Below are 16,591 nucleotides of genomic sequence, written 5' to 3'. Positions count from 1 at the left end.
GGGAGCGCGGGCAGCATGGCAGTGAATGTAGGACATGATTTTCATGTCCTAGAATGCAGGAGAGGACAGAGCAGGACTTGAAAATCATGTCCTAAAATCCTAACTGGCTAATGGTAATCAGTCTTTCATTTTTGAAACACTCAGATGCTGGTTTAACTGTTACGTCGTAGGCCTCATTCACACTGGGAATCGCGAAATCACTAGCATTTTGCAAAGCTATTTTCACGTGATTTTTCCCTGTAGAGGAAAGTGATTTTGGAGCAATTGCGTTTTGTGATTGTATAATATTGAAATGCAGTTGCTCTAAAATTGCTAAATGCTACATGCAACACATTTGCAAGTTCAGCAAATCTCTAATTGCATTTCTAAAGTGTGAACATTGCCATACACTTTACATTGCAGTAGCGCTTTTCAAAATGTTAGCAATTGCCAATGATTGAATGCGGTGTAGGTTTTATCCACAGTAGCACATTTTATTTAAAAATTATAATGGCTGAAATCTGAGAAATTCTATTTTTTCTTATTATTCACCTTAAAATACATTTAGAATAAAATAATTCTTAACAAAATGTACCACCCAAAGAAAGCCTAATTGGTTGTGAAAAAAAACAAGACACAGAACAATTCATTGTGATAAGTAGTGATCGTTCTTGTCAAATGAAAGGGAGGAGCGCTGAAATGTGAAAATTTCTCTGGTCCATAAGGGGAAAAACCTCTTAGTGATGAACTAGTTAATACAAAGCCTGTATGCAGCGATTTAGAATGTGATCAGTTACAACACAGTGAACAGGCCAGTTGTATTTGCAGTGAGTTGACAACTGAGTTTGTGGTAACTGTTGATCAGTACTGCATATTGATTTTGATAAATGTTAGCCCATTTTACCATACAGAACAGCTTCAGCTCTTGACTGTTGGTGGGTTTCCTCTCATGAACCACTTGCGTTTAGGCGTTTCCACAACATTTGAATAGGATTAAGGTCTGGACTTTGATTTGGCCATTTCATAACATACACTTTATTCTCTTTAATTGTTCTCTTTTTGGATTGGCTTGGGTGTTAGTGAGTCATTCAGCAGAATAAGTATCCTATCTTTTGAGATTCAGTTCAGACTGATATTGTGACAGTTTGTCCTTTGGAATCTTCTGGAATAGTTTAAAATTTGTTTGCCATCCATACCCAGTTACATCAAAAGTATCTATCTATATACTGTGTATATATATATATGTGTGTATATATATATATATATATATATATATATATATATATATATATATATATATATATATATATATATATATATATATATATATATATATATATATATATATATATATACACACACACACAGTATATTTATATTTTTTGTTGTGTATATAGATATATATTATAATTTTTTTTTTCTCTTTTATCTGCCTGAAAGAGTTAATATTCAACTATGGAACTGACAGTTTTTCTTCAGTCGGGTCCCAGTCGGGCTCACTGATAACACATTACTGCTATAAAACACCTTCCTAAGCAGATAACTAGGCTTCTCACTTCAAGGAAAAGATAAATAGGTCAATAGTTGATGTATATTTGCTTTAGGACTCGTGAGACACTGCTTTGTAAATGCAAATCTGCTTTGTAAAGGTTTATACATAAAATAAAACCTTGAGATGTTCTAGTTATCATGGGTTTGGTTCAATCTGAATTGGTGCACAGCCATTTTCATTAACTCCTTAAAGGCAAAAATGAACAATTGTTTAGTATATTTCTTAACCAAGAGAATATAGGGGTTAACAATCTGACTATATATATTTTTTCTTTAAGCAGTCAAAAAGGTTCAGGTCCGCAAACCTGCTCCAGTAAACTCTGATACTGTTCCATCACGGAAGAGGCCAACACCAGTGAACTTAGCTAGTGCGATCAAGAAAAACACCAACAACCTTTCTCAACGGCCTTTCAGGGACAGAGTAATACATCTTTTGGCCCTTAAACCATATAAAAAGCCTGAACTACTTCTGCGACTTCAGAAAGATGGGATTTCACCACAAGAAAAAGACTCTCTAGATTGCCTCTTGCAACAGGTTAGTGTATATTTACATGGTAAAAGAATAAAAGATGCCACTCTTTACACTGTAGATATTATAGATGGATCATCTTATTACCTCTCTATTTTGTCATCTGGCAGTAGCGGAATTCAAATGCACTACTCTTATGTTTAATAGGCTATGGTCTAATAAGATGTGCTTGGTGTTTTAATTAAAGTGAACCTGAACTGAGTAAAATTATTCAAAATAAATACTTGATGTACCTGCAATCAATATTACATACTTACCTTGCCATCAGTTCCTCTCAGAAGCTCACAGTTTTCTTTTAACAACCTTTCCTTCCAGTTCTGACAACATTTTGTCAGACTTGTCTCTTCGGAAGCTGTGAAAGTCTTAGGGGTCTTTTTACTATATCAGTTGCTATCAGGTATAACTGAGAAGACAACTGATCTGCAAGATAATGTCAACGTTATCCTATCACTCTCACTCAAGTGATATTACTGGTTAATGCAATGCTGACCTGAAAGCTGTTATGGTTCATTGCCATTTTCAAAATGGATGACCTAGAACTCCATTGATCACAGTGGGTAAACAGGGTTTAAAAAAGAAATTGATAAAACAGACTATGTGGGAGGCAAGTATGATGTGTGTTTATTTTGACTTTTATTTTTCAGTTCAGGGTTGCTTTAAGCCAACCACTCTAACGAGTTTGCTTTGGATTGGCTCAATCCACAGCTAGAGGATTGATATACAGTTAGGTCCATAAATATTTGGGCAGAGACAACTTTTTTTTTTTTCTAACTTTGGTTCTGTGAATTACCATAATAAATTTTAAATGAAACCACTCCAATGCAGATAAAGTGCAGACTTTAAGCTTTAATTTAGTGGGGTGAACAAAACTATTGCATACAAATGTGAGGCAACTAAAGCATTTTTTCATATATTTTTTAACACCGTCCCTTCATTTCAGGGGCGCAAAAGTAATTGAACAAATTTAATAACGTTAAATAAAAATTTTATTTTAATACTTTGTTGAAAACCCTTTGTTGGCAATGACGGCCTGAAGTCTTGAGCTCATGGACATCAACAGTTGCTGTGTTTCATTCTTCTTAACCTTCCTGGCGGTTAGCCCGAGCTGAGGTTTTCTCAGGCCCTGCTTGGCCGATTTGCTTGCATACTTTTTTTTTGCAACACGCAGCTAGCACTGTGCATTCCGATCGCCGACGCTCCGCGCTGATTCAGCGCAGATCACCGTAAGACCGTAGCTATGTACAAGGTTTATAGACGACGGCTTCACCATCTAACAGTTTCCGAGCGGCGTTCGCTGCGCGCTCTTGCAGTAGCCAGCCCCAGGACTTGACGCCAATTGGCATTAGGCGGTCCTGGGGCTGCTGCCACGGTGTGACGCTATAGTTAGGTAGTAACATTTAATTGTGGTAATGTATTTTACCCAAAATGAGAAAAAAAAAAGTTGTTGTCCCTGTCCATATATTTATGGACCTGACTGTACATCCACAACCTATTACTGGCTGTTAAGGTCTGCTCACTGAAGGAGAATTGCACATACACAGTGTATTTTTCTTTATTTTAATTAGGGATTATCAATGAGATGCAAATATTTCCAAGTTCATGCAGGATTATGTAAATATATGCAGCTAGAAAATGGACCAAACAAAACCTGAGTGGCACCTGATTGGTCCATTTTCCAGCTGCATAAATTTGCATACCAATTTACATAATCCTGCATGAACTTGGAAATGTTTGCATCTCATTGATTATCCCTAATTTTAATGTACTGCTCCCACCTTGTGCTAATTCACTGAGCTTCTAATTTCCTCCTCAGGTAACCCACTTTCCATGTACAGCTACATGATTTTTCTTAAAGTGAAAGTGTTCTTATTCAGTGGAACCATCCTATAATTATCAATTTTTCTACTTTTCACAATGTACCTTTTACATCTCCTTCATTAGCTTACAACTTCAGCTCCTCACCCTCCTTTGTTTGATTTTGATTGCCTTTCATAATTTAGCATACATTCTTTGCTAAATTATTGTACAGTGCTTCATAAAATATTGAACTTATAGCATGCACTATAGTGTACTATTTGTGCAGTTGGGAAGAATTGGTATCTGAGTTTATTGTTGAAGTTTTAAAGATATGGGTGGCTGCTGAACAAAATTAAAATAATTTTAATTGCTAGGGATTGGGGATGTCACAAGCTCTACTGTTACATTATACATATCTGGGCCTTTGCTGGAGCAACTGCCTGGTGACCTTTTTTAATTCTTGGTACAAATCATCATTTGTGTGCATTCTGCTATTGTCAGAAGTGAGGATGGGGCTCTAAGAAGAGCAGTGTTCTCCCCAGAAATTTTTTCCAGCCGGGTGGCATGAAAAAGTAGCCGGGTGGGGCGCAACAAGGGGAATGCAGGGCCGTGTAAGCTCTGCTTACAGCATAGGAGGAAATGAGCCGATGTCAGCCAGGCGCTTACCAAAATTAGCCAGATGGAGCCCTGGGGAAAACACTGAGCCTCCATAAGACTCTTGCTTTAACCTCCCTGGCGGTTAATTTTTTTTTTCAACTCGGCAAAAAACCTTTTTTTTTTTAATTATTTTTTTTTAGTTTCATGTAAAGCTACCAGAGTGGTAGCTACATGAAACACCACTAGAGGGCGCATGTGGCCCTCTAGTGCGATCGTCGCCGGCATCAATAGCAAACAGGGGAGCGCGTATATAACGCGTTCCCCTGTTTGGCTTCTCCTGTCGCCATGGCGACGATCGGCATGACGTCAGTCGACGTCCTGACGTCATCGACGTCAGCCGACGTCCTGACGTCATCGACGTCAGCCGACGTCCTGACGTCATCGACGTCAGCCGACGTCCTGACGTCATGGACGTCAGCCGACGTCCTGACGTCAGGCGCACTCGATCCAGCCCATAGCGCTGCCCGGAACTCATTGATCCGGGCAGCGCAGGGCTCTGGTGGGGGGGGGGCCCTCTTCTGCCCCGGCGGCAATCAAGCTGTGCGCGCAGCTAGCAAAGTGCTAGCTGCGCGCACAGCACTTTACATGGTCAAAATCGCCCCACCAGGGGCTGAGAGATCTCCCTGCGCGGCATAGCCTGAGCTCAGTTCGGGCTTACCGCCAGGGAGGTTAAAGGGGCCCATACACTCAGCCGATTTTCTGGCCGATCGATCCCGATCCATCGATTGATCGTTTGCAAATCGGTTGATCAATCGACCGATCGATGGCCGACTTCGATGGATTTCGATGGATTTCCATCGAGCTGGCAGGATGGAAAATTTAGGTCGATCTGATGAGATTGCTTATCAGTTTGCATTGGCCTTAATGGAAATCTGATGGCAAAAAAATGCCATCAGATAGAATTCCAATAGATTTCAAACTGAAATCTATTGGAATTCTATCCTGGTAAAAAATGTTCTAAAAACCCATCAGATAGATCATCAGATGCATTTCTTATCTATCTGCTGCCAATCTGACGAGTGTATGGGCACCTAAGATATGCACCATCTGTCTTAAAGTGAACCTGCCAAGTCAAAACCAGGAAAAACTGTTTTTTTGGTTGTTTTCAATGTGCTATTACAGTGCTTTTTGTTTGCTTTTTAAAAAACTAAACAAAAAATAGGCTTTATTTGTAGTACACAAATCCGGTTCATAGTGCACATTTTTCACACATGTCCAGAGCTAGACATTTATGCATATTGGGCATCATTAACCACTTAACATCTCGGTCGTTTTCAGCTTATGCATCCGAGCAATGTTCACCTCCCATTCATTAGCCTATAACTTTATCACTACTTATCACAATGAACTGATCTATATCTTGTTTTTTCCGCCACCAATTAGGCTTTCTTTGGGGGGTACATTTTGCTAAGAGCCACTTTACTGTAAATGCATTTTAACAGGAAGAATAAGAAAAAAAATGAAAAAATTCATTGTCAGTTTTCGGCCGTTATAGTTTTAAAATAATACATGCCTCCATAATTAAAACCCACGTATTGTTATTGTCCATTTGTCACGGTTATTTCACCATTTAAATTATGTCCCTATCACAATGTATCGCAACAATATTTTATTTGGAAATAAAAAAGCATTTTTTCCGTTTTGCATCCATCACTGTTTACAAGCTTATAAAAAAAAAATAGAGAGAAATATTTCATCTTTACATAGATATTTAAAACGTTTAGACCCTTAGGTAAATATTTATGTGTTTTTTTTTTTTTTTATAGTAATGTTTTTTTTTTTTTTTTTTTTTATTAAACATTTTTATGTGGGCATTTTTGGGAGGGTGGGATATAAAAGTGTTTTATTTGGGGAAATATTGGTGTATTGTAATGTTTTTGGGCATTTACTTGTAGTTTTACTTTTTGGCCACAAGATAGCAATCTCGATTTTTTTTTTTACATGACGTCACTCTAAGCGTACAATGTACGCTTAGAGGGACACCGCTTCAGAAAGAGCGAAGCTTCCGAGAGAAGCTGTCGCTTTTTCAGCGGGGGAGAGGAATCAATGATCGGGCTCCATAGTCCGATACATTGGTTCCGTGGCTACCGACTCTGCGGCCGGGAGTGCGCGTGCACGCGCGCGATCGGCCGCAGGAGCGCGCCTGTCCTCGACGTTTTTATACGTCAAGGAGGACAAAGTGGTTAATGGTACCGATCAACCACTTTTTTTCCGTCAATGTTTTTGGGGTTGATTCCTCTACCAATCATCTGATTGGTAACGTGTTCCTTATTATTTGTGGACCCCATTGTTGTGGAACCACAAGGCTCATCATGTCCTACAGGTCAGATTAGACTGAGAAGCTGCAAACTCACACATAGATATGAGCTGGGGTTTTTTTGTTTGTTTTTTTTTTTGAGAAAATGCAAAGCTCAGCATGGTCTGAAAGGACATAGTGGCCCCTTGAGATTCCAGACGTTTATTAGTGTATCCTAAGGGTTAAAAAAGAGGGGGTGGGAATAAACGTCTGAACAGAGCTTTGTGTGCAAGCTGACCTAAGATCACAGCTTTTTTGCCTGTCAGATCAGACGGCTTTTTACCCTTCAGTGCTGCTGTTTGTGCTCTGTTCTCTGAGCAGCCAAGACATCCCGCTCTCTGCAGCGAGTAGATATCTGCTCCGTGCGTCTGACACCTGGGGGAGGAAGTGAGTGATTACCTGCACTCCCCTCTTCAGTCATATAGAAGTGCCGTAATTCACAGAGATGGCCAAGTTAGTACGGCAAGAGATTACGTGTACAACTTCGGTGGGGAGGGAGAGAGACAAGTGACCTAACTGTGAGGAGGAAAGGAGGCACTGAATACCCGGATTACAAAGCCATTCCAAAATGGGCTGTAGTTTGGCCAGCCCTGCCTTAGCCACACAGGCTCCAGCGTCCCTTCCCTGTCATTGTGCAGGCAGACTGCTTGTAATGTGCCTCGTTCCTGGAGGAGCACTCTGCAGTCAGTAGAACAGATGGCTCCGCCTATTGCCATGCCGAGCCAATGTGTACGAGCCCGCCGGAAAGGCGAGATCTCTTACACAGAGGAGCTTGCTGGGCAATCTGCTACAGAGTCAGAACAGCGCTGGCTTTTCTAATATGCAAGTAAGCCGGTGTAATGTCTGATTGCGCTGCCCGGAAGCTCCCTTCCACACCGAGTAGCACGCATGCTCAGTGTGAAGTTAATGATGCTGCTGGAGATAAAATATGAAATATCTCCGCTCCCACACCTCTTACACTCCCCAAATTTTCAGGGTAGGGAGGGGACCCCCCGAACGACCTCTATGCCAAATTGCAGCCCCCGAGACCCGCTGGTTCAGGAGATAGATTACAGAAACCTATCTCGGGAACCAGCGGGTCTCGGGGGCTGCAATTTGGCATAGAGGACGTTCGGGGGTGTCCCCTCCCTACCCTGAAAATTTGGGGTCTGTAAGAGGTGTGGGAGCGGAGATATTTCGTATTTTATCTCCAGCAGCAATATGCAATAGGAAATGTGGCCGCAAAGTCTCCTACTGCGCATGCGGGGCAGCACAAATCCACAGGCAGCGTAATCAGACACAACACCGGCTGCAAAGCAGCCGGGCGGGAGCCTTATCTCACCTGGGCGGCCTGCCCACTCTATTGATCCTGGGGAGAACACTGAAGAGAAGTCTTGCAATCTGCTATGAGGAAGGAGAGCCCAAAGGCTAGGTCTGGGGTTGCTCTGCATGAGACTCCTTGGTCTGTTGTGACTGATGCCGAAGACTGGACTAAGCAGCTGTCTGATTAGGTATAGGTAGGACCTTTTCCATATCTCACCCGGCCATCATTTTGTGAGTGTAAGCCTGCTGCGATCAGTGACACCATAGTTGCATAGTAGCATATTTCTGCCCTGTTCCTTTATCTGGACGTTTGACTTTTTGGGACATGCAGTTTACCCTTTTGTATTTTGCTGCTTGGACTGTAGCTGGTGGTTTGATCTTTGTGCACTGTTGTGTGATTTGACTATATATGTTGTATTCTGGAGTGCTGTTTTTGCTGATAAAGTACTGACTGTTTAGCAGAAGAGTCTCGCTGTGCTGTATTCCACACTTCCAATACAGCTGAGTAGATGCAAATATTCATGATTTGTACACAAATAGCAGTTTTTTAATCAAATATTTTTATTTGAGGAAAGTGCTCTGCTCATGCTTCTCATCATTTTGGACTAATTTGGCAAACATCCATAAGTTCTTGGTGTGCTTAGTGAGTGTTAAGCCTTGTACTTAAGTGTTAAGGTGCGTACACACATGCGACTATAGGCGTTTGAAACGATCGTTCCCCGATCCTTTCACACGACGATCGTTTGAAAAAAAGCAGCCAACGACCATTAAGTCTAACGACGGACGAGCTAGATCGTTCAAAACGAATGATCTAGCTTGGCGGATTTTTCCCAACGACGATCGTTTGCAAAAGTAGTACATCGTTGGAAACGATCGTTCGTACTAGGCTTGACATGCGCATTTCACTATTTCTCCATGAAACTTCATTTTTATGCGCAGGCGCAATAGTTAGTTTTACGTGATGTAACGTTCCTTCTAACAATCAGATCGTTACACACCTTTTAAAACTAACTTTACTTAGGTCGTTCTTTCATCAATTAAAAGTTCATCGTCGTTGACAACGAACGATCGTTGTCGCATGTGTGTACGTAGCTTAGGTGAGTGTTAAGCCGACTTAAGTCGGCTGAGGCGGCCAATAACTGCCTAAGCTGGCAATCGGTCATGTGTACGGCACCCAACGACCCCCGACGCCCCAACAGTGAGTGATCTGTGGGACGGATCTACCCAACCCCAGCGATACCGATCCCATTTTGCGTGGCATCAGTTGGGCATATGTACGCAGCCTAAGTGTAGAGGCAAACTGGTATGTGATCATTGTTTGGAATCATAGGCTGAGGCTATATTTTCCTATATTAAAGCTGGCCATACATTTTTGATTGAGCGGTAGAGCAATCCATTTCTTCTTTCGGTGAAGAAACAACCCTGATTATCAAGAAGAAATCTATCAAAGCCCTACACGCTGTTAGTTGGGTAGGTTTCATCCAAATTATCATACAAATATGTGTTGCAATAAGATGGTAAAATTAACCAGTTCACCCCCAAGGGTTTTTACCCTAACGGACCAGAGCAATTTTCACCTGTCAGTGCTCTTCCCTTTTATTCCCTAATAACTTTATTACAACTTCTCACAAGAAAATGATCTATACCTCGTTTTTTTCACCACCAATTAAGCTTTCTGTGTGTAGTACATTTTGCTAAGAATTTTTTTTATTCTAGATGCGTTTTAATGGGAAAAATACAAAAATAATGGAAAAAAATCATTATTTCTCAGATTTCAGACATTATAGTTTTAAAATTAAACATTCCCCAGTGGATAAAACCCAACTCATTTTATTTGCCCAGTTGTCCTGATTATTAAACTGTTTAAATTATGTCCCTATCACAATGTATGACGACAATATATTATTTTGAAATATAGGTGTTATTTTTCGGTTTTGTTTTTTTTGTTGTTCTGGCCATAATTACAAGCCCCTATGTAATAAAGCAAAATAAATTTCCCCACATAAAATATAGATTGAAAAAAGCTGAGTCCCTAAGGCTACTTGCACGCCAAGACGTTGCGTTAGGTGCTACGTTAAGGTCGCATAACGTGCACCTAACGCAAGGCCTGGTGCTCTTTGATGTGGACGTCAGAGTGAGCCGCGTTGTGCAGCTCACTCTGGCATCCGTGATGCCGTGATGCGTACAGTGCCAATCGCCGCACAGAGCGGCCGCACCAGGAAGTAAACGCTGCACGTCACATCGTTCAGTGAATATTAATTAGCCATGTGCCTGGCTGCTCTCCGCTCCTCCCCGACAAGACTGAGCATGTGCAAACAGTCTAACGCAGCATAAGCCGCTGTAACGCCGTAGCATGTTGCACTTTCGGCAGAACGTGCAGCGTTACATGTAACGCAACGTGGGCTGTGTGAACTCCCCAATCACATAGCACGGAAACCCGACGGTAATGGCGGCGGTAGCGGCGCGGACACGTGCGGAGCGGCGGGAACGCGCGACGTATTAAAACGTCATGTTGCCGTTAATAGGCTAAAGCATGACGTTTTTAATACGTATGCTTGCCATTAAATGGTTAAGAAATGGTAAAATTAATCTAATGTGGTTGAAATGACTGCAGATTCCTATGCAGTCACCTAAGGCTGGATTCACTGTGGTCAGTTGCATAACACACATGTTATGAGTGTGAACTGCAATGGAGACTGGACTTTAACCTCCCTGGCGGTAAGCCCGAGCTGAGCTACCCGCCGATCCGCCGCTATACCAGTCGCCGCAGCAGCCGCCCCCCCCCCCCCCCAAACCCCGTGCGCTGCCTGGCCAATTAGTGCCAGGCAGCGCTGTGGGGTGGATCGGATTCCCCTTTGACGTCATGACGTCGGGGGAAGCCCTCCAAGAGATCCCGATCGGAGGGGCTGGGGGGATGCCGCTCAGCAGCGGCTATCATGTAGCAAGACATTGTCTCGCTACATCAAAAAAAAAAATAATTGAAAAAAAGGTATTTGCTGCCCCCTGGCGGATTTTAACAAACCGCCAGGGAGGTTAATACAAGCCTGCATGCAGCGAGTTAGAATTACGTGATCAGTTACAATGCAGTACTGTGAACAAGTCCATAAAATTGTGTGGGCAGTGAGTTGACATGCAGAATTATTCTGCAACGCAACTTGACACTGTGAACTAGCTCTATAATTTTCCACCATGCTCACTCAACAATTTTGGTTTTGAGCCAGCTATCACTTTTCACCAAACAGCCAAAAGTGTATTCTTTTCTCCTTTGATTTGATTTAAAAATCCAATGTAAAGGTAAATCGATCATAAGAATCCATAAATGCATGGCTAGCTTAAGGGATCATTGGTGAAAAATGGACAGCCTACAATGTAAGGATTGCTGCATGAGGGAGGTGGTTAGGGTTAACTGATCGTCTGCAATTCATCACCTCGGCCCGGCCCCAACTCAGCAGCCGCCAATGCAACGCAGGTGGGGATGGCTACAGGGTTTGGTACAGGGAAAAATGGCTGCAGCTGTCTTGCTGATAGGGAGTGGAAAGATTTTGACATTAATGGATTACAGGTGAGCTGGTGAGTGTTTAACTTTACCACCTGCTGATCCGTGCAGCTCTTGCAGGGATCATGAGACTAGGTGCAATGTTAGTTGGGAGAGGAAGGCAGGAAAGATGTTCATATGAGATCAGAAGGTACTTATCCGTTAGCCGGGCGCATCCGGCAGGTGGCGCTAATTACTATTCCCCCTCCAGGCCGACATGGATAGTAGGGAAAGATGTAACTCTGGTGGAGTTTTGTCGCCACCTAGAGGATGCGCCCGGCTAACGGATAAGTACCGATCAGAAACTGCAGATAGAAGTGTTTCCCACTGTTGTAATATCATATGATTTTTTATTTTTAGTTTTCGCCTTCAATATAAGCCTTTGAGGTAAACCTAGGTACATATGGTACTAGTCCTACTGAGAAATTGTCTGAAGTTACTTTTATCTCTCCTTTACAGCAAGTGTTAACAATCTAGGGCTGAAATGCAAATAAGGCAGTCAAACAAAGTCAAATTTACCCTGATGCCCTAAAACAGGTATGTCAAACCGGTCCTACGAGGGCCGAGATCCTCACACATTTTTGATACAGCTCAAATGAATTGATGGGTCTGAATCAGGAAAGGTGTGGTCCATCAGGTAGAACACATTCCTTTCTTTCTCAGTCCACCCTAAACACTGGCATGGATCTGGCCCTCCAGGCTTGGAGCTCGACACATGTGCCCTAAAATAAAAGTAAATAGAAGGCCAAACTTTTATCTGGCTGAGAAAGGGCCATTACTTACATTTGTTTTGCAGCTGTTTAGAGTAGATTTTACATCCAGAGTGTCACGGCTGAGGTTTAGAATTCGGTCTTAAAAATTCAGATCTAAAGGTGGGCCACACACCATACAATTTTTTTTTTTAAATATTTGTTCAATTTAAGAATTGCAATCAATTTTTCTGACTGATTGGTCAAATATTTTTGAAATGTAACAATGTACCACACACATGTTCAATTTTTCCCCACTGTAATAAAAATGATTAGAAACTCAGAGAAAATTGCTAGGGTGTGTATATTAATAAATTAACAATCTAACACACACCATACAATCTTTAGAAATATATTGAAGAAAAATTTCCAGCATTCCGGATCGATTAAAAAAAAAAAAAAAATAATAATAATAAAAAAAAAAAACTGGAAATCTGATCGGATTTTTCAGTTGGATGAAGAAAAGTTTTCGATTTTTTTTTTTTTTTTTCCGGGAGATCCGATCATATTTATCGAATTGCCATAAAATCAGATCATTTTATTGTATCGTGTGTGTGTGTGGCCACCTTTAAGCTGAAAAATATGGAATTATGCTCCTAGCATTCTATTTACCATTAGTAAAAAACACAAAATTCTCTAATTTTAAGTAAAAAATAAAAATAATTTTTGAAACTTGGTAAAACATGACAAGCTTTGTAGCTGAAGATTTAGTATTCTTACGCCACATTCTCTTTTGTTTCTGTGTGTGAGGGAGCAATCGCACAAGTGCGTTACAGAAGCATTTTGCCGCAATGTAAATAACACAAGTGATTGTTCAGAGTTTAATGGTTTTTAAAATTATGTAATTTTTTGTTTCAGGTGGCCAATTTGAGTGCCAAAGATTGCACATACACCTTAAAAGACTGTATGTACAAGGAGGTGCAGAAGGACTGGCCTGGTTATTCGGAAGGTGACCAGCAATTACTAAAAAGGATACTTGTCCGGTATGTTTTTCTTGGATAGGATATTGCGAAACAAAATCCTGTATGTCAAATGAAGACAGTGGTCTTTTCATACATTCTTCTTTATCAGGAAATGCATTTCTTTTTTGAGAAAGGTGCAAGTTATTTCCTTTTAACTTCACCACTAAGGAGTTTTTCCCCTTATGGACCAGAGCAGTTTTCACATTTCAAAGCTCCTCCCATTCATTTGCCAATAACTTTATCACTGCTTATCACCCCTAAATGATCTAAACATTTATTTTTTTTCCACCACCGATCAAGCATTTTTGGATGGTACTTTTGCTAAGAATTTTTTTTTTTAATGCATTTTAATGGAATTAAAAACATTGAAAAGTATTGTCTCAGATTTTACTCCTTAGGCCTTAGCAGCAAGTTACTAAGCCATTTCGAAGCACTTGTGATTTGAAAAGCTCTTGCTAATATAATACTATGGGTTTGATCCCACCAGAGTGATGTGATTTTTATAAAAATCACCCATAGCATGAGCAAGAGCTTTCCAAATCACTGGTGCTCAGCAAAGGCTGCTAGTGGGTTTGATATAAAGCGAGATATAGATAGATACGATAGCTATAGATAGAGAGGGATATAGATAAGGATGACAGAGAAAGAGGGACGACAGAAAGAGAGGGACGGAGAGAGGCACAGAGGGCGACAGAGCCGCAGGGAGACACAGAAAGAGACAGACACAGCGTGATGAAGAGGGACAGAGAGCAACAGACACAGAGAGAGACAGACGCAGAGAAACAGAGCGATACAGAGAGCAACACCAACAGAGAGAGCAAGAGAGAGACAGACAGAGAGAGAGCCACAGAGAGAGACGGACACAGCGAGCGACAGAGAGAGAGCGACACCCAACAGAGAACAGACACAGAGCGATACAGAGAGGGACAGAGCGAAAGAGACAGAGACCCCCAGCAACAGAGGGAGAGACGGAGACCCCCAGCAACAGAGGGAGAGACGGAGACCCCCAGCAACAGGGGGAGAGACGGAGACCCCCAGCAACAGGGGGAGAGACGGAGACCCCCAGCAACAGGGGGAGAGACGGAGACCCCCAGCAACAGGGGGAGAGACGGAGACCCCCAGCAACAGGGGGAGAGACGGAGACCCCCAGCAACAGGGGGAGAGACGGAGACCCCCAGCAACAGGGGGAGAGACGGAGACCCCCAGCAACAGGGGGAGAGACGGAGACCCCCAGCAACAGGGGGAGAGACGGAGACCCCCAGCAACAGGGGGAGAGACGGAGACGGGTTTGATATAAAGAGAATATATATAGAATAGAGGGACGACAGAGAGCGAGGGGGACGGAGAGAGGCACAGCGGGTGACAGACACAGAGAGCGACAGGAAAAGAGAGAGCGAGCGACAGATACAGAGCGACACCAACAGAGAGAGCGACAGAGAGAGACAGACACAGTGATACAGCGAGAGAGAGAGAGACAGAGAGTGACAAACCTAGAGAGCGAGAGAGACAGCAACAAAGAGACACAGAGAGCAACAGACACAGAGAGAGAGAGACAGAGAGCCACAGAGACAGAGCAAAAGAGAAATCGACAGACAGAGAGCAACAAAGAGCGAAAGAGAGACACAGAGAGCAACAGACACAGAGCCACAGGGAGAGACAGAGCGAAAGAGACAGAGAAAGAGCGGAAGAGCGACACAAAGAGCAACAGACACAGAGCGAAACAGAGAGAGAGATAGCGACCAACACCAACAGAGAGCAAGAGACAGCGAGCGAGAAAGAGCCAGAGAGAGAAACACACAGAGACAGCGGCAGAGAGGGAGAGCGACAGCAACACAGAGTGACAGAGACATAGCGAAAGAGAGAGCGACAGACACAGAGAGCGAAAGAGAGACACAGAGAGCAACAGACAGAGCCACAGAGAGAGGCAGAGAGCCACAGAGACAGAGTGAAAGAGAGATTGACAGAGACACAGAGATTGACAGAGACACAGAGTGACAAACACGACAGAGACAGAGAGACAAACAGCAACACAGCGCGACAGGGACACAGTGACAGAGAGAGGGAGGCAGAGAGAGACAGAGCGACAGAGACACAGTAACAGAGAGAGAGCGACACACCGTAACAGAGAGAGAGCGACAGACACAGAGCAAAAGAGAGAGCGACAGAGACACAGAGCAAAAGAGGCACCGCAAAAGAGAAAGCGACAGACTCAGGGAGCGACAGAGACAGAACGAAAGAGGACTGCGACACAGAGCGCGCGACACACAGAGCGCGCGACAGAGATACAGAGCGACAGAGATACAGAGCGAAAGACACAGACAGGGAGCGCGACAGTCGCAGCGAACGAGAGAGAGACACACCGAGAGCAACAGACACACAGAGCAACAGAGACACAAAGTGAAAGAGAGAACAGAGACACAGAGCAAAAGAGAGAGCGGCAGAGACCCAGAGAGTGACCGACACAGAACGACAGACACACAAAGCGAAAGAGCGAACACAGAGAGCGACAGACACAGCGAAAGAGAACGACAGAAAGCTTGCGACCAAGAGTGCGACAGGGACACAGAGCAACAGAGAGAGACACCGAGAGTGACCAACAAAGAGCAAAAGAGAGAGCAACAGACACAGAGCGACAGAGATACAGAGAGCGCGACAGAGAAAGATAAGACAGAGAAAGACAGAGACGCAGAGAGACGGCGACATGGAGCGACAGACACAGTGAAAGAGCAACAGAGGCACAGAGCAACAGACACAGGGAACGACAGAGCTACTGAGACACAGCGAAGCATAGGAGAGAGAGAGAGAGAGCGAGAGAGAGACAGTGACCTAGAAAGAGAGAACGACAGAGAGAGACAGACACAGTGCGACAGAGAGCATGACAGAGCCACAGAGAGTGACAGAAAGCGACAGAGCCACAGAGAGAGAGAGATGGAGAACGACAGAACGGAAGAGGGAACAGAGAGAGCAACAGAAAGCGAGACAGAGATGCACAGCAACAGGAGGAGAGACAGCGAAAGAGAGAATGACAAACACAGAGAGCAACAGAAACACAAGGAGCGAAAAAAAAGAACGACAGAGCGACAGACAGAGACAGACGCAGAGTGCATGACAGACAGTGACACAGAGAGAGAGTGACACACCGAGCAAAAGAGAGAGCGACAGAGACACAGAGCAAAAGAGACAGAGTGAAAGAGAGAATGAAAGAGACACAGGCAGCGCGACAGAGACACAGGC

The 16,591-nt window shown here is 43.1% G+C and overlaps 1 protein-coding gene across 2 annotated transcripts in view; it reads left to right on the top strand.

Moving 5' to 3' along the window:
• The window catches only part of ELL (elongation factor for RNA polymerase II), a 198,225-nt gene that overhangs the window by 81,482 nt on the left and 100,152 nt on the right, over positions 1 to 16,591 (top strand). The window contains exons 5-6 of one of the 2 annotated variants that reach the window (XM_068233902.1): positions 1,812 to 2,065; positions 13,254 to 13,378. In XM_068233902.1, the coding sequence (XP_068090003.1) occupies positions 1,812 to 2,065; positions 13,254 to 13,378 (379 nt within the window). Of the gene's footprint in view, positions 1 to 1,808; positions 2,066 to 13,253; positions 13,379 to 16,591 lie in introns of both variants that reach the window. The other variant, XM_068233901.1, reaches the window with a different exon arrangement.

Source organism: Hyperolius riggenbachi, chromosome 1, assembly GCF_040937935.1.
Source record: "Hyperolius riggenbachi isolate aHypRig1 chromosome 1, aHypRig1.pri, whole genome shotgun sequence".
NCBI classification, from domain to species: Eukaryota; Metazoa; Chordata; class Amphibia; order Anura; family Hyperoliidae; genus Hyperolius; species Hyperolius riggenbachi.
This window is presented reverse-complemented; position numbering and strand designations above follow the sequence as displayed.